At 46.5% G+C, this 21,351-nt stretch overlaps 1 protein-coding gene across 1 annotated transcript in view; it reads left to right on the top strand.

Annotated features, from left to right (window-relative positions):
* The first annotated feature begins 586 nt into the window (after window positions 1-586).
* YWHAZ (tyrosine 3-monooxygenase/tryptophan 5-monooxygenase activation protein zeta) overlaps window positions 587-21,351 on the top strand; it is a 70,356-nt gene continuing 49,591 nt past the window's right edge. The window contains exons 1-2 of the mRNA XM_068237737.1: window positions 587-740; window positions 20,268-20,572. Of these exons, the coding sequence (XP_068093838.1) occupies window positions 20,279-20,572 (294 nt within the window). The 5' untranslated portion in view covers window positions 587-740; window positions 20,268-20,278. The remainder of the gene's footprint in view (window positions 741-20,267; window positions 20,573-21,351) is intronic.

The following is a 21,351-nucleotide window of genomic DNA, read 5'->3' as shown; positions in this document are numbered from 1 at the left end:
AACGATTTTTACAGAGATTTTGCTATGCAACGCACTGCATAGCAAAATTGCGATCGCAATCGCTGAAAAAAAGGGGCTTTGCTGAATCGCAATTGCTAGCGTAAGAGCTAGCTAGTGGAAAAGGGCCCTAATGCATGGGCACCTTTACAGATCACAACCACTAATCTACCATGTGCAAATAGCCCTACTTACAAGATTCCCTGAAATGTGCCACTTCCCCCTTGAAAATAGCATGAAAAACAATGAAGAGACTGTTCTATTGAATCCAGACAGCTGATTCATTGAACTGAGCGCTTCTCACTGCAGACACCGGTCCCCCGTGTCCTTCCCATGCCTCTGTCACAGTCAGGACACGTCCCACCACCACCTCCGCCCGCCTTGCCCATTCCCCAACCAGGAGCAGCGGCAGCACCAGGCTCGGCCGCTGGGGTGACTCTGCACGCCGCGGGAGCGAGCGCCCCACCCCAGCACCGCCGCCGCGCGCCCCCGCCCGCCTCAGGGAGGGAGCGCGAGAACCCCAGGCGGGCGGTTATTCTGCCACCCAGTCAGCGGTTGCCATAGCAGCGCTTGACGTCACTCTCCGGCCCCTGCTCTGCGATTGGAGGAAACCCCGTCGATTCGGTTAGAGCTTTGAGCGCTCGGAAGAGGACCGGACTCTCCTCCCAGCGGCAGTAGCCAGAGAGACGCACGCTCGCCCAGCCCCGGGGATCCGAACGCCCGCCAGCAGCTCTCCGACACAGGTATATAGAGCACCGAGGACGGCGGGGGAGGGGAAGCCGGCCAGGGCAATGGCGGAGAGGCAGCATTGTTCGACTGGAACAGGGAGGGGGTCGGGGGGCCTCCAGTGTCCTTTCTCTCCCCTCACGCCGCTGAGCAACGGGTAGAACCGCAGCAGTTGCCCTTGGCAACCGATCCGATGAAAAGGCCAGGCTGATTGGCTGCTGCAGGCAGCACTGACTCCGCATCTCGCTTCTATTCTACCTAAATCAGACCTATCTGTAAAAAGGAGCAGAAATTGGAGCGCTGGCAAGCCAGTTGGATATTATTTTTTATAACACACCCCACTATAGATGAATCAGCCTCACCTGTAGCTATATATATATATATATATATATATATATATATATATATATATATATATATATATAATATCCCCCCTCCCCTACTATGGATGAATCAGCCTCACGTGGGGGTTGTCTTGGTCTGTGGCCCTCCAGTAGCTATATATATATATATATATATATATATATATATATATATATATATATATATATATATATCCCCCCCTCCTATGGATGAATCAGCCACACCTGCAGGTTATCTTGATCTGTGGCCCTCCAGTAGCCATGTATATGATATATACCCCCCCCCCCCCCCCTCACCTGGGGATCGTCTTGATCTGTGGCTCTCCAGTACCAATATAAATGTATACTTTATAATCTCCCCTTACTATATGGATGAATCGGCCTCACCGGGGGTTGCCTGGATCTGGGGCCCTCCTGCAGCAAACCTTAGAAAATCCAGCAATCTCCACAGAGGAGAGCTCAGTGGTCAGAAACCTACAGGGTGCTCATAATATAGCATGTGCATCTATGGGGGAACTACAAATCCCAGAAGGAGCTGCCACATTGTGCAAGGGGACCCCAGACGAGGACTTGGAACAGCTGATCTGCCTGGCTGGTAGTGGGGGTGGATGGACCCAAGCTGTGTTGTACAGATATTAGACATCATGGCAATCATATCATAAATTGTTTCATATAAATATGTATTTTGTCACATCTTCTTTGCCACTGTATGAAGTAAGATTCAAGCATAATGTATAATACACATGAATGACAAAGCTAAAGCCTACAGCAATGACAAGGCATGGTGAGGCAAGAGAGCCCTGCCCTTACGATCTAGAATTGGCATCCTAATGTTCCATCTCTTCATGAAATTGATGAAGGCTTTAATTGCACATGCGTTTCGCCAATGAGGAGAAATGGCTGCGACGCCAGGCTGTCAATCTGAATACAGCCACTTATTATAATCTGCAATCAATACCTGCCTGCGATCAGCCTTATGAATCCAATGGGGACAGGAATATATCCCTCACCTTAGCAGTGGTAGGTGGGGACATGCAAATGATTTCCCTTTGCCTCTGGAGCCACTGCAAATGCAGCAGTGTGACAGCCAAACCTAGCGAGCCCTGTACCTGGCTATTCCTAAGCTGGCTGGAAAACATGGAACAATGGCTTCTGGTGTAGAGCTTGTAGTGCAGCCATACAGAACAACCTTTCTGTGTAGAATAGAGGACCCTCCCTCTCAGCATCTCCTCCTTCCTAGCACCCCATATAAGGAGGCTTGGCTGATCTCATCGCTCTCTTCTATCTACTAGATCGCTTTTATAGTGAACGAGTGTTTGTGCGTTAGAATTGTACCCTCGGTTCATTTGTATCACGTGTACATCTTTCCTTTATAGAGATCCACAGCGTGCAGCAATATGCAGAGCTGTTGCATGCAGCCTTCACCATTCCCCTCCCTCCCCCACCCCAGTGTTGCATTGATGCAGGGTTTTTTTTTCTGCAGACATTGCAGCACAGGTGAGGGCCGCCTCCTCCTCCTTTCACTGTGTCTCCCGGGAGGAAGGGAGGTGTCTCTTGTGCGATCATCATCTTCTCTGCTGGGTCAGTGGTGAGCAGACAAGGTGACAGTGGCCATGTTCTTAGGAGGGCTGAGCACAAAGGAATTGTGCAGTAAGGAGGCAGTCCTATTATTCAGATGCATTGTGACAAGCTGCAGCATATCGGGGTTGCTTTGCATTTTTGTTTCCCCGACTGGATTGGTTTCAACTGTCAAATAAAACATTAGTGCACAAAGCCTGGTTTTTTTTTTTTAATTTGTCCCTGCAAGGATTAAGGTCAGTGTGACCTCTCTGCACATACAGTAGTAGAAAACTTGTGGTCATAGTAGCGTCTCATTGTCGGAGGTGCTGGCAAAGCTGTATGTTAATGAGGCTGGCTTTTGTACACCATTTTCTGAGCTGCAGGTCTTGTTTGTCCAGGAAAAGGAATTCATTGTAGGGTGGCTGTTGTAAAGGTGGACCATGCTCTTAGTGACCAGAGCAGAATAGGCTTTTCCAAACCTGTGCACAGCTGCCGTGCCCCTCCCACCCCCCCACATTCCTGGTGGGGGGGGGGGGGGAGGTGTGCATCTGAATAGTTTCACAGGTTCCTTGTTTCTTGCAAAGCTGTGACTTCTAGGTCTGAGCTTACATAAATATTTCATGGAAGTATTCTCAGTAGCAGCTGCCTAAGATTGGGTGGGTGGAGTGATTGCATGGCTTCCCGGAAGAGGGGTCTTCAGTGGATGTCTTGGCTTCCTCAGAGAGGATGTTAATGTTCGTTTGAGTATTTCCAGATGGGCATGGAGGGTTTGTTTGAGCTAAAAATGTCTGATTGCTCCAGCTTAGTAAATGCATGAAACTATATTTATATAGCGGTGTTATATTATAATTACAGCCACTTCTGGCTCGTACAGTATACTGCATTGAAGTATAGTGACAGCAGACCGCTGCTGCTTCTGTTGGTTGAAACCAGACACAATGATTTGTCTTGGGTCGGCAGGGGTAGCTACGCATTCTACGTTGCTGCCTGCATGCTGTATGAAGGCCTTAATACATCCAGTCTGAGTTTACATTTACCCTTTTACCCAGACATTTTTCTTTTACTTATTTTGTTTGTAAGGATAATTGACAGACGTATAAAAATTTGATTTCTTTCGTGCCCCAATGATGCTCGATTGTAAAATGACGAAAGACGCCATTTATGTCTCAGATTTATATTGACACATTAGCCCTTTTATTCCTCCTGTGCCCTGGCTGCAAGCACATAAAATGGTCCTTATTAAAAGGTGGATTACAAGTGCAGTGGTAGGTGGAGCAGATCCTCATATAAACCTCTCTTGGAGATGAAATGGCTGGCATATGCAATTAGCGCGGGCCTCCACCCGTGCTATAAAATGAGGGCGTCTAGGCAATGTCTGGTGTATAAACTCAGCTGTAAGTAGCTGGACACATTAGACAGGTAACACAAGCTGGTCAGGGTGGGGCCCTGCAGATCTTTATCAGCCTGCATTTTTTTCTTCTACTGACTACCCTGCCTGCAACATCAGTGCCTAGTGCTTCTTCCCCCACTGACTGACAGAAACCTTCCTCAGTTTGGATTAAAGTTAATTACCTACTGGACCAGCTTTTTAGCAGTTGCTGCTTTTGTTTTGCTGTTTAATATTAACCTTTGGATACATTGAAGCTCTATGCTGCTAATGTCCTTTGAGTTTCTCCCCCCTCCTCCCTCAAGCAGTGAGACTCTGGAGTAGCACAGCATGGTTTCCTTCTCGGGGCGTGGTGATTTTTTTTTTTCTTCTTTCGAACATTTAGGTTCCTGTTCATACATGTAAAATATCTTGCGGCTGTTGGATCTGATGACTCCTGCATGCCTCTGTAGCTTTCTTACACCATTTGTATAGGCCTGGCTCTCTAGTGGGCCGGCCAGGCTGTAACATGAATGCCCAGCAGGATATAGAGGTTGTGTGCACCCTGGTGTCCTGATGGATTATGGACAATAGAGGACATCTGAGGAGACACAAAGCCTGTATTTCCGCGGAATGTGACAGGGAAACCCCACTGGTTTCCCCACACAGCAGAGAGAGATAGCAGGGTAAAGTATTGTTACATTTATTCATGTGACTTTAAGGTGCCCATACATTTACTCGGTTTCCTGCCAATAGATAGCAGATTTGATCACTGTGATCGAATGTGCAGTGAAATCGATTAGGCAAACATGGACCAATCGACTGATTTCCAACCGAAATCTATTCCATTGATCTGTCCAGGCAGAAGATTTTGATCGCCGGTCGGTTGGGAGTGTGGCTTTCCATTCAGCTACGACCGACGCAGCAATAATCTTACCTGTTCCGCCGGCGCGAATCCCCCGGTCCGTGATGTTCCTTTCTCCGGCTTGCTTTCTTCACTTCCTGTCTCGTCCTGTGACCAGAGGAAGTTCAAACAGTAGAGGGCGCTGTACTGTTTGAACTTCCCCTTCACACGGGACAAGACCGGAAGTGAAGATGAAGAAAGCCAGCCAGAGAAAGTGTCAGCACGGACCAGGGGTCTTTTGCCGGCGGAACAGGTAATGTATTGCTGGTGGGGGGGGAACGGGCAGAGAGGCAGGCGGCAGCTCCACAGATGGTGAATCGATTTCATGCTGAAATCTTTTCAAAATCTGTGTGTATTGTATGGGCGGCCATTAGATCCCTCTCTGATCGAATCTAATCTGTTGCTCGATCTGGCGGCAATCGACCAGTGTATGGTTGCCTTCATAGGTTAGATATGGGTGCCATTCATTCCCAGCACCTGTCTGGTGCACTGCTGGGAGTAGCGTAGGTTTGCATGTTACTAATTATGACCCCCACGCATGTAGGACGGGTTAAGTGCTTGAATGAAATGCAGACATTAGAAACTGAGCAAGTGATGAGAATATATATAGGTTACCTACCGTAAAAACTGTCCAAATTTACAGCAGTTGCAGAGACTGCTGTAAAGGTGCCCATACATCAGACAATGTATGGGCAGATCAACCAAGAGACAGATCTGTTACCTGCCCATACACTGCAGGCTGATTCCCAATCAATGTCAGCGTAAAATCTCTCGGGAATCGCCCTTGTGACCCCTCTCCCTTTGCGCTGTCCCGCCTAATGTAAAATGCATTAAAAAATCCTGCACTAGATCTTTAGTTTGTTCATTCCTGTTACAAGGCAAAACATTTACTGGGTGCAGCTTTTGAATGAAACTGTTTTGTCATGCAGACTTCACTGGAGTTGACATCTTATCATGAACTTTATGATCAGCTGCTATCTTTACAGCTCAGGTTCACTTCAGGGTCACATTGAGGTCCCATTCACACTTAGAAACACAAAACACCTTAGATTTTTTCAGGAGTGATTTTTCAGCGAATTCACGCGGAAAAATGACTGAACAGTGCGGCGATTTTGCCGTGATCGCGTTTAGCGCTTCTATAGCACTGAAATGCGTTCGCCGGGAAATCGCCTGAAAATGGTGCAAGCGGCGTGTTTGCGTTTCACGTTTTTGCCCGTTTTGGGGATATTGCGGCGATTAGCGCAAATCGCCCAAGTAAGAACAGCCCATAGGGTTTCATTACGCTAGCACTTTTAAAAAGTGCTAGCATTTGAGCGGTTTGCCGAAATCGCAGCAAAACGCTGTAGTGTGAATGGGGCCTAAGGCAAACCCAGGTAGTAGAAACACAGGATACTACTTAGAGCTACTTAGAGCTGAGCTATACTTGTGAGCAATTACTATGGGTCAGTGAAACTATCCACATTAAAGAGGAACTGTAACGACAAAACGTCCCCTGGGGGGTACTCACCTCGGGTGGGGGAAGCCTCCGGATCCTAATGAGGCTTCCCACGCCGTCCTCCATCCATCAGGGGTCTCGCTGCAGCCCTCCGTGCAGCGGTGACGTAATATTTACCTTCCTGGCTCCTGCGCAGGTGCTCTGTCGGCTACAAAGTAGGCGGAAATACCCGATCGCCGTCGGGTCTGCTCTACTGCGCAGGCGCAAGTTTTAGGCGCCTGCGCAGTAGAGCGGACCCGACGGAGATCGGGTATTTCCGTCTATTTCCGTGCCGAAAGCCGCCATAGCGCCCCCGCTGGAGCCAGCAAAGGTAAATATTGAAGCTACAGTCGGCTCTGTCGCCGGCTGTTCGGAGGGCTGCAGCGAGACCCCCGTGGGACAGAGGACGGCGTGGGAAGCCTCATTAGGATCCGGAGGCTTCCCCCACAGAGGTGAGTACCCCCCAGGGGAGGTTTTTGTTACAGAGTCTCTTTAAAGAGAGTCTGAAGCGAGAATAAATCTCGCTTCAGACCTCATAAATAGCAGGGGCACGTGTGCCCCTGCTAAAACGCCGCTATAGCGCGGCTTAACGGGGGTCCCTTCACCCCCAAATCCCCCTCGATACACCCGGGGAGCGCTTCCTGGTTGGGGCAGGGCTAACCGCCGCAGCCCTGCCCCACGCGCGTCTGTCAGCGCGTATCTCCGCCTCTCCCCCGCCCCTCTCAGTCTTCCTTCACTGAGAGGGGCGGGGGAGAGGCGGCGATGCGCCGCTGACAGACGCGACTGGAGGCAGGGCTGCAGCCGTTAGCCCTGCCTCCAGGAAGGGAAATTCTGCAACCTTTCTACGACACACTTTTGCGGGGGGTGGGTTGGGGGTGAAGGGACCCCCGTTTAGCCGCGGGATAGCGGCGTTTTAGCAGGGGCACACGTGCCCCTGCTATTTATGAGCTCTGAAGCGAGATTTATTCTCGCTTCAGAGTCTCTTTAAAGGATACCCGAGATAACATGAGATAGACATGTACAGTGCCTAGCACACAAATAACTATGCTGTGTTCCTGTTTTTTCTTTCTCTGCCTGAAAGAGTTAAAAATCAAGTATGTAAGTGGCTCACTCAGTCCTGACTCAGACAGAAAGTGACTAGTGTGACCCTCACTGATAAGAAATTCCACGTTTTTTTTTTACCTCTTTCTTGCTCTCAGAAGCCATTTTCTGCCAGGAAAGTGTTTTTATAGTTGGAATTTCTTATCAGTGAGGGTCACACTGTAGTCACTTCCTGTCTGAGTCAGGACTGAGTCAGCCACTTACATACCTGATATTTAACTCTTTCAGGCAGAGAAAGAAAAAAAGGAACACAGCATAGTTATTTGTGTGCTAGGCACTGTACATGTCTATCTCATCATGTCACTTCGGGTATCCTTTAACGTGTACCAGAGACTAAAAAAACAGAACGGTTTATACATACCTGGGTCTTCCTCCAGCCTCATGCGCACGGATGCCTTCCTCAGCCTTCTCTTTTGCCGGGCCCCAAACTTCTGCTAGCCTGCGCAATAGAAGTGCGCCCTCTGCGTATCTCTCAAGCAGCCGGCTGAGGACGGTGGCGTGGGATCGATTTATGCGCATGGGACTGGAGGAAGCCCCAGGTATGTATAAAACTTCTATTTATTGGTCTCTGGTTTCCTTTAAAGAACTAATTTTACCTGGTGCATCCTCCAGTCCTATGAGGTGTGTGGAGTCCCTCTCCGGTCCTCCTGTGTCTTGTAATAGCTCCTGGTAATCCGGCACCCTTCCATTGCGTTCTGGCAGCGTCTGCGTAGTAGTACTGCGGCAGGGGTGCTTGCGCAGAAGTGTGCGGCTGGCTGGGTTCTTGGGAGCTATTACAAGTGAATCGAGGGGGTCTGGAGAAAGCCCCAGATAACTATAAATAGACCATAGTATTCCATCTCAGGTACTCTTTTCAAATATTATAAATAGTTGACAGCAAAACTAAATGTGAGTACACATACACACTTGCACTCGCCTGCAATTTGGGTCAAGTGCTGTACAGACATGTTGTTAGCCTGCAGACTAGTGTCGCATTTGGAGGGGGAGAAGAGACGTGGAGCGTGGCGGATAAGCTTCTTGCTGGTGGGGTGAGGAGGAGAACATGCAGTGCGCTCGTGGGGTTGACCGGGCATTCTTGTCACTAAGATTTGCCATGCTGGATCTTAAGGTGAATTCAGGGAGCTCGTGTACATGTGCTACATTCTTGTGTGTCTGTCTAGCTTAAAAGATGTCCACTACAAAACGAGTCACTCCAGCAGGCTCGTATACATTAAACCTATAGGATTCATTGTAGAAGCAATGGGCCAAATTTATCAAAGCATTGCCAACAGCTTTTTCTTCTTAAACAGGTCTAACCAGCAGGGGAACTGTTCTGATAAGAAAATCCTGAAATCCTACTTAATAGCGGCAGTTTACAGTGCATTTCTAGAACTGCACTACAGTTAAGAAAAGTGCAAATCCATCCCTAAACTGCCACAGATTAAAGTGAACCTCCGGACTAAAAATCTACTCAGCAGAACTGAAAAGGCCTGGTGTTTAACAGTTTCACAGCATCAGAACCTTGTTTTTCTTACCCAAGCATCATTTTGTTTTTTTTTTTGCTGTATTTTTTTTATCTAAGCTCCACCCATCAAAGAAAAAGGGCCTGGGCTTTTTCCCCCCGATGCTGCGCAGAGCATGATGGGATTTCCTATGTTGTTCACGTTGCTTAGCAACTGGGAGGGGTGATCAGGACACAGGACAGTTGGAACTGTGTATCATACTCCTTGTCACCTCATTACAACCAAAAAGATGGCTGCCATCATGAAAACAAACATTTGCATGTTCTTTTAAAACAGGGTGGGTAAGAGATATTACCTATCTATTTTAAATAACATATGTAATGTAACTTAATGAAAGTATGTTTAGGCTAAAGTTCCTCTTTAAAGAGAAACTCCGACCAAGAATTGAACTTTATCCCAATCAGTAGCTGATACCCCCTTTTACATGAGAAAGCTATTCCTTTTCACAAACAGACCATCAGGGGGCGCTGTATGGCTGATATTGTGGTGAAACCCCTCCCACAAAGAAATTCTGAGTACGTACTTTTGGCAGTTTGCTGTCTGTGAACCCTGTTGCATTGTGGGAAATAGCTGTTTAAAGCTGTTTCCAACTGCCAAAACAGCAAGCAGCAGCTACATCACTTGCCAGCAGTAAAAATGTCACCATGTGATAAATGTCAGAATATAAATCAGGGATTTAAAATTTTACAATGGGCAAACACTGACTAAATCATTTATACATAATTATTGTAAAAATTAAGCAATTTTTTATTACATTATTTTCACTGGAGTTCCTCTAAGTGCTTAACCTCCTGAAGCGGTATGCTGTCGGGCATACCGCCGGCTGTCCCCAGGAGTCCCCCTAGATTTTGTAATATTTTCAGCTAGCACTAGGCTAGCTAGCAGTGTTGGCCGGCATCCCCTGATTACTGATGATCGTCCGTCCGCTCCCCCCTCCCCCATGGGGAGAATCGGGTCTGCGCATGACGTCGCCGACGTCATGTTCGATCCTCCCCGTAGTGAAGAGCGGAGCTGTCCGGGGCGGCTGCACGATCGCTGGATCTTGGGGGGGGGGGGGGTAATGTATTTAGCGGCGATCGGGGGGGATCATCAGTAATCAGGGGATGCCGCCAAACACTGCTAGCTAGCCTGGTGCTAGCTGAAAATATTACAACTACACGATCACTTAAAGTGAACCTTAAGTCAAATAAAAAAAAAAGTTTTAATCACCTGGGGCTTCCCTCAGCCCCCTGCAGCTGATCGGTGCCCACATAGTCACTCTGATCCTCCCGTCCCCGCCGGCGGCTACTTCCGGTTTCGCCGTCAGGACCCGACAGGCTGAGAACGCGAGTGATTCTTCGCGTTCACAGCCACAATATCGCCCCCTATGCTGCCATTGTGGCAAGGAGGGCCGCAATTGCAGTATAGGGGGTGCTATTGTGGCTGGGAACGCGAAGAATCACTCGTGTTCACAGCCTGTCTGAGGCTGACAGCGAAACCAGAAGTGGCCGCTGGCGGGTCCTGGAGAATCGGAGCGACTCTACGTGGGCACCGATCAGCTGCAGGGGGCTGAGGGAAGCCCCAGGTGAGTAAAACTCATTTTTTTTGTATTTAAGTGCCACTTTAAAATCATCCAGGGAACTGTTTGCTGCAAACCCTTCCGGCGTGCTTCACGCCCAGGAGGTTAATGCCACTTCTACACAGCTTGTGCAGGGCAGGCTAGACAATGATTTCTGAAGTGCTCTCTGTCGTAACTTTTACCAGGGTTGTGGATTTGGTACAAAAATCACCCCACTCCGACTCCTCAGTTTATGAAACCTCTAACTCCAGGTACCCAAATTACTCCGACTCCACAGCCCTGGAAAAATTCCTAATGCTGGGAATACACGATGCGTTTTTGCGTTCGTTTTTGCCGTCGCTTTCGTTCGATTCTACTTTCGATTCACTGCTCGATTCTCCTCTCGATTCCTTATCTTTTCTTATCAATTACATTCACTTGAATGAGGAGAATCGAAACGAAAGTAGAATCGACCAGATCCAACAGGTTGGAATTTATCTATCGAACCCATCTATCTAAAGTAAAAACTTAACGTGTATTCCCAGCATAAGTCCAGCAAACACAATAGCGCCTGATAAAAATCAGTAATTAACAATGAGCTCCCCTTCTTTTTTTTTTTTTTTTTTTTTTTTTTTTCTTCCCCCAACTGACCTGTTACCGCCCTTTTATCACATTTTCCAGCAAATAGTAATTTCAGGTGGTAAACATTGTGAATGAACATGGTCATATGTCAGTCAGTAATTTTCATTTCGTTAACGAATGCGGTAGCTCATTGAGAATGGAGACCAATGTGTATGAGCTATATCCCGCCCTACCACTTCCCAGACCTTACTGCTAGGGTTGAGGTTCTGCTGAGTAGCCATTACCATTGCTGAAGGGATTGTTTGGAGGGATAGAGTGTAGCCCACTCTATCCCTCCAAACAATCCCTTCACCAGAGAAACTGGCTGTCTCAGGACCATTGGTCACTGAAATTATCACATTAGTCGGTCTGTTATGGAAGCTGGAAAGTAGGAGGGGCGTTAAATGACAAACTTGTTCTGATGCTTGTAGCAAATCTTATTTGCATATCATTCTTTTAGATATGTTAAACAAATCATTTTATCATGTAGTTTTCACTGAAGATGACTGTCCATGTACTTTATCATATGACATTTTTGTATTGCACAGGGTTGCATTTGCCATACCTTTTACCATTACTAAAATAATTTTAACCTTTTCCAGGGCCAGAAAGAATTCCTTTTACATAGGTTTTTGTCTGCGTTTGATATCACCATATTGAATTTTATAAATTTAGTGTCCTCAAACAAGCATTTGATGTCGTGGCTTAAAGATTTAGGGATTCCCAGCGCCGTGTACAGACACTTTTGTTGCCCGACATGATTTAGGGCAGCAGTGTAGTAATGTGTGCTGTACAGATGTGATGGGCTCCCAAAGCTACATACACACGGGGCACAATTGTCCCCCGTTGCATGGCTACAAGAGACCAGGGAGTGACAGCTATCTACACGTCTTGCCAGAAAGGCAGAGACGCGGCGGAAGCTGTCTGTGAATGGAGCATCACCCAGCCGGATGCTCCATTCACTTGCATTAGGTCTCCTGTCGCTAGTCCGCATTCACACGCACTGCATGCAGCGTCTTGGGGGCGATCGTGCTGTGATTCTCGTTCTGTTGAGTGGGAAATAGAAGCGCAAATCATGAGATTTTGCCTGCTTAATGCAATTGCGGTTTAGGGCTCAATGTAAACTAGCCCTTGGTTTTTGATTGGCTGCTTTCAGGTGCTACACAACAATATGGCCTGGTGCACACCAGAGGAGTTTTTCTGAGCGTTTTGAGTTTTTAAATCTGCTGCTAATGTTATCCTATGTGTCTGTGCACACTGGAGCAATGAGGTTTTGTAAAAAAAAACCATAGCATTACATTGGGAAGAGCTTTTGAAACCTCTAAAAGCTCTTCCCAATGTAATGCAATGGGGTTTTTTACAAAACCTCATTGCTCCAGTGTGCACAGACACATAGGATAACATTAGCAGCAGATTTAAAAACTCAAAACGCTCAGAAAAACTCCTCTGGTGTGCACCAGGCCTATATCCATGTGTACTGAATTGATGGGGCATTCTTGAGTCTGAATGGTGCTAAAGGGGGCATTGTGGTCCAGTATGTGTTTTTTGCCGCACAGCAGAAGGCCCTTTTGGGAAAAGTTTCTTGATGTCTGCAGTATTAAGTACAAGAGGCTTCGCTTGTGTTACTGTAATGAGCTCTGTGCCAGTATGGCAGCTGGGAAAGTGAAAGGAGATTAGACTGTGCTTTCTCTCTAATACGGTTGCAGCGCGCGGTGGATGTCATAAGCAGGTCTTGTTACGCAACGTGTGAAATACCTTTTCTCACAGTAAACCTTTCAATAGAACAAAAGTTTAGCAAAAAGTCGCCAGACTGAGTGCTCAGATGTCTAGCATGCTGTCATTGAAAACCTTGTGCAGAAATGACTGTTATTATACTGTTAGGAATTACATCCATTTTCTGTGTTGTCATTCTGTCTTTAAAGGACCTCTGTAGCGAAAATCTTAAATATGGTACATGTAAACATACACAAATAAGAAGTAAAATGAGCCATAAATTACTTTTCTCCTATGTTGCTGTCACTTACGCTGGAAATGCACCATGAGATTTTTTGGCAGATGGATGGTTCGATAATTTCCGACAGGTCTGACCGATTTCTCATAGAAGTGAATGGAAACTGATCAGAAAAACGATCTAAATCTGCTGAAAAATCTCATTGTGTATTCCCAGCATTACAGTAAGTAGTAGAAATCTGACATTACTGACAGGATATTAGACTAGCCCATCTTCTTATGGGAGTTTTCAGGGTTTTCTTTATTTTTAAAAGTACTTGGTGAATGGCAGTTGCTCCGTCCAAATGCCCAAAAAGTGTTCAGGGAGGCTGGCCAGCATCTTTGTGTAAATCTTTTTCAGGGAATGTCTTTATAAAGAATAAAGGCCATGCTGGTAATCCCCTATGGAGAGATGGACTAACCCAAAATCTGTCGGTAATGTCAGATTCCAACTAACTACTGTAAGTGACAGCAACATAGGAGAAAAGTAATGTATGGCCATTTCACGCTGGAATAACTGTACTTCTTATTTGTATGTGTTTTAAATTTTAAGATTTTTGTGACCGGGCCTTTTTTTTGTTTGTTTGTTTTTTGTGATGGCAATATTTAATATCCGACTGGGTGCCCTTCCACACTTCAAATGTCCGTTGCGGTGCGATTATTTATTTGGCAAGATGAACAGTAAAATCAACTCTTTAGTGCATTACCAAATGCTGTAATGCTTAGTGAATTGAAACCCTAGTCCCAAGAGAGAGTGCAATATCCCCAGCTGGAATGTTAGCTGTGGAAACCTGACACATTCTCACTTGCTGTTAAAGAGAACCCGAAGGTGGGATTCTTACAACGCAATCCACATACAGAGACTGGGTCTGCCTATAGAGCCCAGCCTCTGTTGCTATTTACCGTATTTTTCGGAATATAAGACGCACTTTTTCTTCCCCAAAACTGGGGGTAAAAAGTAGGTGCGTCTTATATTCCAAAGGTACGGTATTTTTGCCCCATAACATACTTACCGGATCCTGCCGCCGCGATCCTCGCCTCCTTCGTCTGTCCGCCGTCATCCAATGTCGCAGCAGCAGTCATCAGAGGGTCCAGCAATCCCATCTAGTATCCCCGACTGATCCCCGCTCTTTAAGTGTCCAAGTCGCCGGCTCCTGTTCACTGCAGCCATGCTTGTATGCAGGCTCGCGGTGATCACCCGGTGATTACGCGATGCTGGGGCCGCCTTCCTCCATAGTTACGGCGTCCTCTTCTTAGATACAGTGACCCCTTCTGTGTGACGAGCGGCGCATGTGCGCCGGGGTCACGCATGACGTCAGGCGCACGTGCGCCGCTCGTCACGCAGAAGGGGGCACTGTAACTAAGAAGAGGACGCCGTAACTATGGAGGAAGGCGGCCCCGGCAGCGCGTAATCACCGCGTGATCACCGCGAGCCTGCATACAAGCATGGCTGCAGTGAAGAGAAGCCGGCGACTTGGACACTTAAAGAGCGGGGATACTGGATGGGATTGCTGGACCCGCTGATGAAACCTAATGGGACCCTCAGATGACTGCTGCTGCGACTCTCGGGTGATGACAGGCAGATGGAGGAGGGGAGGATCGCAGCGACAGGATCAGGTGAGATGCAGCAGGGGTGTAGTGTAGTGTAGTTTGGGTTGGCTGGAGGGGTTACTTAGTGAAGTGTAGTGTAGTTTGGGTTGGCTGGAGGGGTTACTTAGTGAAGTGTAGTGTAGTTTAATTTGGCTGCAGGTGTTAGTGAGGGAAGTGTAGTATACTATAGTGTAGTGTAGTTGTTGTAGTAGGGGTTAGTGAAGTAATGTGTAGTTGATGGGGGCAGCAGGGGTAAGCGAAGTGTAGTGTAGCAGGTGTTAGTATAGATGGGCAGTGTAGCTTAGATAAAGACAGTTTTTGGGGAGTTAGAGGTCCATAAGAAGCCCCTGCACCATAGACGCACCTAGGTTTAGTTTATTTTTTTTCCTGATTTTTGCCCTCTAAATCTAGGTGCGTCTTATATGCCGGAGCGTCTTATATTCCGAAAAATACGGTAGCTTCCCCCAAAGCCGCTCCCCCCCCCCCTGCACGCTGTGAGACTCCATAAAACACAGCCGCGCTATGCGGCTGTGTTTACCTCACTGTCAGTCTCCGCTCTTCCCCGCCTCCTGAATTGCTCCGGTCCCCGCCCGCGTCCCTTCCCTCCAATCAGCGGGAAGGGACGCGGGCGGGGACCGGCGCGATTCAGGGGGCGGGGAGAGCGGAGACAGCGCGGCTATCTTTTATGGGGTCTCACAGCGTGCAGGGGGCTTTGGAGGAAGCTGAATAGCAACAGAGGCTGGGCTCTATAGGCAGACCCAGCCTCTGTTTGCGGAATGAGTTGTAAGAACCCCGCCGTGGGTTCTCTTTACTATCCCAGACTAGTTTATGCTGGAGTGCCACTTTAAAGGACACCTGAACTCAGAGGGATGTGGATGCTTCCCTATTTATTTCCTATTGAACAATACCAGTTCCCTGGTTGTCCTGCTGATCTCTTTGGCTGCAGTGGTATCTAGATCACACACCTGAAACAAACATGTGGCGAATCTTGTCACACTTCATTTAGAATTATCTGATCTGCATGCTTGTTCAGGGTTTATGGCTGAAAAGTATTAAAGGACAACTGAAGTGAGATGGGTATGGAGTCTGCCACATTTATTTCCTATTCCACAATATTAGTTGTCTGGCTCTCCTGCTGATCGTCTGCCTCTTAATACTTCTAGCCATAGACCCTGAAAAAGCATATGAAGATCATATGTTACTGACATTATGAAAAAGCATATGCAGATCAAGTGTTACTGACATTGTCAGATCTCGCATGTATGCTTATTTCTGGTGTTATTTATTTTAAGCATATATTTACAGTGTCTCAATAACTATCCCCAGGGTTTCAGACACTGCTGCAGCCAAATAGATTGGCGGCACTGCCAGACAACTGGTATTATTTAACGTGAAATGAATATGGCAGCCTCCATATCTCTCTCACTTCAGGTGTGCTTTTAAATTCTGGATATTGTATAGCACAGATGATATCCTTTGTAAAGCCCCATCTACACGATACGATTCTTTGTGTGATTCGATTACGATTCTGTTTACGATCTGATTAAATCTGACATGTCCGATCGGGATTCAATTCGATTTGCCATTGTTTTGCAAATGGCAAATTGAATTGAAACGAATCCCGATTGGACATGTCGGATTTAATCGGATCGTAAATCGAATCGGATCGTGTAGATTGGGCTTTAGAATGTAATTGTCTTTGTCCCTGTAGAGGAGTTTACCTTAGTACCAGTGTCAGGAGCGTTTAGGGAGGTTTTCAAAACGCTAGCGATTTTCCCTAAACGCTCAGCTAATGTTAATGGATGGGACAAATTCCACTGGAACGATTACAATTACCAAAATCGCAAATGCAGGACATCCAGCATTTTTGAGCGTTAGCGTTTCTGCAACGTAAAGTATATAAACGCTGGCATAATCGCTCATCAAAACCTACACAGTGATTTGCTAGTGTTTTTAATTACTGTACACTGTAAAAAAAAAAAAAAAAAATTAAAATTGAAAGGACCAATCAGAATTAAAAACGCTAGTCGCAGATCGCTACACAATCGCTGGGAAAAACATTACACTTTATAAAATCTCTACCAAAATTGCCAGAATACGCTGTTGAAATCGCTTACAAAACGCTCATTAAAGGGAAGATCCAAGCAAAATAAAAACAATGAGTTTCACTTACCTGGGACTTCTACCAGCCCCATGCAGCCATCCTGTGCCCTTGTAGTCACTCACTGCTGCTCCAGTCCCCCGTTGGCAGGGACGCATTGCGTACATTTTTACGCATTCCCACTAGTGATGACACACAACTGTATCTGTCCTTCAAGCCTGGCACCCAAGACCCATCAGCATCCATAAATGCGTGTCTAGTGGATTTACAAAATTGGATGAACACCAGCTGGCTGAGGCTGAACTCTGACAAAACAGAGGTGTTGGTGGTAGGTGGTCCACACATGATGGATAAAGTTCAAAACGCTCACCACCTCAAACTAGCAATTGGGGGAGATACTGTACAGTATAAAGACTCTGTGCGAAACCTTGGGGTGATCCTGGATGGAAATCTAAAACTCAGACAGCAGGTATCAGCTGTCGTCAAGTCTTCCTTCTTCCATCTAAGAAATATAGCGAAAATCAAACACCTTATCCCAGCTGAAGACCTACCTGCCCTGGTTCATGCATTTGTATCCTCCCGCCTAGACTACTGCAACGCCCTGTTCATCGGATCTACAGATAAGGCTCTGCGCCCCTTACAGCTAGTACAGAATGCTGCAGCCACACTCCTAGCCAATGCCCCCGCAGCTCACACATCACCCCAGTACTGCAAACTCTTCACTGGTTGCCAGTAAAATGGAGAATCAATTTTAAGATCTGCCTGCTGACATTCAAGGCTCTACACCACATGGGACCCAAATACATAGCGGATCTATTGGAACTTTATGCCCCTTCACGCACCCTCCGCTCTGCCAACAAGATGAAGCTGGTTATTCCCAGGATACACTTAACATTTGGTGCTCGGGCCTTTTCCTACGCAGCCCCTACTCTATGGAACTCACTTCCACAATCAGTACGAGAGGCTCCTTCTCTGGACAGCTTTAAAAAAAGGCTAAAAACTCACCTCTTTTCCCGAGCCTTTGAGACTGCATAATGCAGGGTCGCAGCGCTTTGAGTCCCCAGGGAGAAAAGCGCTATATAAATATTATTGTTATTGTTATAGTGCAGGAACATTAACACATACATTTTTACACGTTACTGGTTCAATGCGTAAAAATGTATGCATTGAACCAGTAACGCGTAAAAATGTATGTGTTAATGTTCCTGCGCCAGCGGGAATGCATAAAAATGTACGCAATGCGTCCCGCTGACCTCCGAGGTTGGCAAGCTGCCAACGGGGGACTGGAGCAGCAGTGAGTGACTACGAGGGCACAGGATGGCTGCATGGGGCTGGTAGAAGCCCCAGGTAAGTGAAAATCATGTTTTTATTTTGCTTGGACCTTCCCTTTAAAAACCCCTAGATTTTGATTAGCAATAGCGCCTTGTAGTTGGTTCCAGGCCTTATTGGTTACCGGAGTGATGGAGTCTAACACGCACGCACGCTCGGACTGGAAAAAAAGAAGCCCGGAGTGGTAATCACGAGGCTCACTCTAGGTAGCCACCGGGAGGTTTGGTGGCACAGGGCAGCATGGCGTTTCTAACTCTCCTCCCCCGGAGTAGGGCAGCCATTCTTCTTCCACTCACTGTAGGCGTCGGGCACCAGCGGGAGGACAGAGGGAGATTGCAACACAGAACAAAAATGTTTATTTGTTGCTGGTTCTGTCACAGGAAGTGCTGGAAATTCACACAGAAGTGTTAGTCTTTAAAACATGTTTTGGAATTCCACTCAGTACCAGAATTAAGAGCAGCTAAAAGGAGGATCTATCTCTATCCAGTGTGAGGTGTTATGCATGAAACGGTGTTTGCTCCTCACCTAGCAACCGATCCACCTGTTCCCTTTCTGCAAGGGTGGGATTGACTTGTTACAGGAACAGAAACATCCTTCAGTCAGATACTTCATACAAGTCCCAAGTTTGCTTCCTCTGCATTGTCAATCACACACAGCACAACTAAAGCCCTGTTCACACACTATAGTGTTCTCAGCTGAAGCAGCTGATTGAGGTCCTCTCTGGTGAGAATGTAGCATGTGTACAGCTGCACCGGTGAGTCACCGAGAGATCTAGAGTGCCGGATCATCTCCGCTGAGTGCTTTCTTCTCCTCCTCATTCCTCTTGTTAACAGCCACCCCATCGTACGCCGAACTTGAGGGATCAGGGGCCTTAAAGGGATCCTAAACTGAGAAGTACAGACTAACCAGCAAGCTCATAGTGAACCAGAATTCATTGGAGTGTGTGAAGGGCTACAATGGTCCTAAAAGCCCCCTTACTAGAACTGAGGACGACGTGTATTTTTACTTTTAAAATCATACCAGTTGCCTGACTCTCCTGCTGATCCCGTGTCTAATAGTTTTAGCCACAGCCCCTGAACAAGCATGCAGGTCAGGTGCTCTGACTCCACTGTTGCAGCAAAGAGATCAGCAGGACTACCAGGCAACTGGTATTGTTTAATCACGTACTTAAAGCGGTATTGTCGCCATAAAAATCAAATTTCAACAGCAACTGGTCTGAGTGTATTAAGTGATAAAGATGCTAATCCTGCATTCAAAACTTGCTAAACTTTTTCTGCTGTTATGGTTTGTAGTTATCACATACTTTAGGAGCACTGGCCCTAGTGCCAAAGAGTTGAATGCTGGGAGTTCTTTTTATCTATAATCTATTCCTCCTCTTCCATTTATTTCCCTATCTAGCTGCTTATCAGAAACACCCTCTGATTACTTGTGTTTACAAGCAAGGCTGAGGTGACTCAGTGATTGGATGTGTAAATAAAAAAGACGGTGCAGTTGCTAGTATACACCTCAGTGAGAGTGTCTGAAGACTCTGGGAGGAGGGCAGCTAATGAATACACAATGAGCAAGAGAAGGGAGGGGGGGAAACAAGAGTCAGGGAGGATATGTCAGCATTAGCTTGGCAAGATGGCCACTGCGTAGAATAGGATTTTCTGCTTTTCCTTTATAAAATTCAGAGGAAACATTACGTTGATAGCACAATACATCTGCTATGTAAGTAGAAGTAGTATTTACTTATGGTGTTTTTTTGTTTTATTTCTAGGTTAGCATGGGTGTCGCTTGTTCTTTAATCTTTCACTTTTAACACTGGTTTGCTGTTCATAAGATAGTCACGTGCCTTAATTTGTGAAATCTATGTTCCATTCTTGAGTTATTGCTGCTTATTGATAAGCTGAATCGAAACTTGTTCAGAAACTCTTCCTAATTGTTTCCAGTAAGCTAGGAATATCTTTGTATAGTAATATACCTGAGGGCCTAGTTTTACAAGTTGGGGGTGGTGGGAGGCCCTTTTTGGTGTGAGGGAGATAAGGGGTCTTTACATAGATGTATTTATAATAGTTTTCATTCTAGTAGTTTTCATGCTAACTGTGTCTTTTTGTTTCCCCACTCAGAACCATTAGCCATGGATAAAAACGAGATGGTCCAGAAAGCCAAATTGGCAGAGCAGGCAGAAAGGTACGACGACATGGCGGCCTGCATGAAACGAGTAACTGAAGAAGGTGTGGAACTATCTAATGAGGAGAGGAACCTTCTCTCAGTGGCCTACAAAAACGTAGTAGGTGCACGCCGATCGTCCTGGAGGGTTGTCTCCAGTATTGAACAAAAAACAGAGGGGTCCGATAAAAAACAAAGCATGGCTCGGAGCTACCGGGAGAAGATCGAGACTGAGCTGAGAGACATCTGCAACGATGTGCTGGTGAGAACCTGATCTTTCCCCTCTGTGTGCTGTATTGAGCCTCCTTTAACTTCCTGTATAATCTCTGAATTGTACACATTTCACAGAAGATGGCAGTGATATTCTGTCTGTAAGAGTTATGGACAGCCAGATTTTATACCATTGTCTCTACAGACATGCTCAGCTGAGGTGACCATTCATACTGCTGTCACTTCCAGTTGCCTGGCTGCTATTCTAGTATGACAGCCTTGTTTACGCACGCACGCACACACACCATGCAGTCAGTTACCCAAGTTCCATTTAAAGGACTACAGAACCGGAGTGATGATAGAGGATGTCCATATTTATTTCCTTTTAAACAATGCCAGTTGCCTGGCATCCTGGTGATCTTTATTCATCAGTAGTATCTGAATCGCACACCTGAAACAAGCATGCAGCATATGTAGTCCAGTTAAAGGACCACTGTAGTGAGAAGAATATGAAGGCTGCCATATTTATTTCCTCTTAAACACCAGTTTCCTGGCAGCCCTGCTAATCTATGTGGCTTCAGTGGTGTTTGAATAACACCCGAAACAAGCATGCAGCTAATCTAGTCAGATCTGACAATAATGTAAGAAACTCCTGATCTGCTGCATGCGTGTTCAGGGTCTATGGCTAAAGGTATTAGAGGCAGAGCATCAGCAGGACTGCCAGGCAGCTGGTATTGCTTAAAAGGAAATGCATGTGGCAGCCTCCATATAACTCTCACTTCAGTTAACCTTTAAGTCAAACTCCTGATCTGTATATGCTTGTTCAGGGTC

The sequence above is a fragment of the Hyperolius riggenbachi genome, chromosome 5 (genome assembly GCF_040937935.1).
Source record: "Hyperolius riggenbachi isolate aHypRig1 chromosome 5, aHypRig1.pri, whole genome shotgun sequence".
NCBI classification, from domain to species: domain Eukaryota; kingdom Metazoa; phylum Chordata; class Amphibia; order Anura; family Hyperoliidae; genus Hyperolius; species Hyperolius riggenbachi.
The sequence above is the reverse complement of the archived record's forward strand: the minus strand, read 5'-3'. Positions and strand labels throughout refer to the sequence as shown.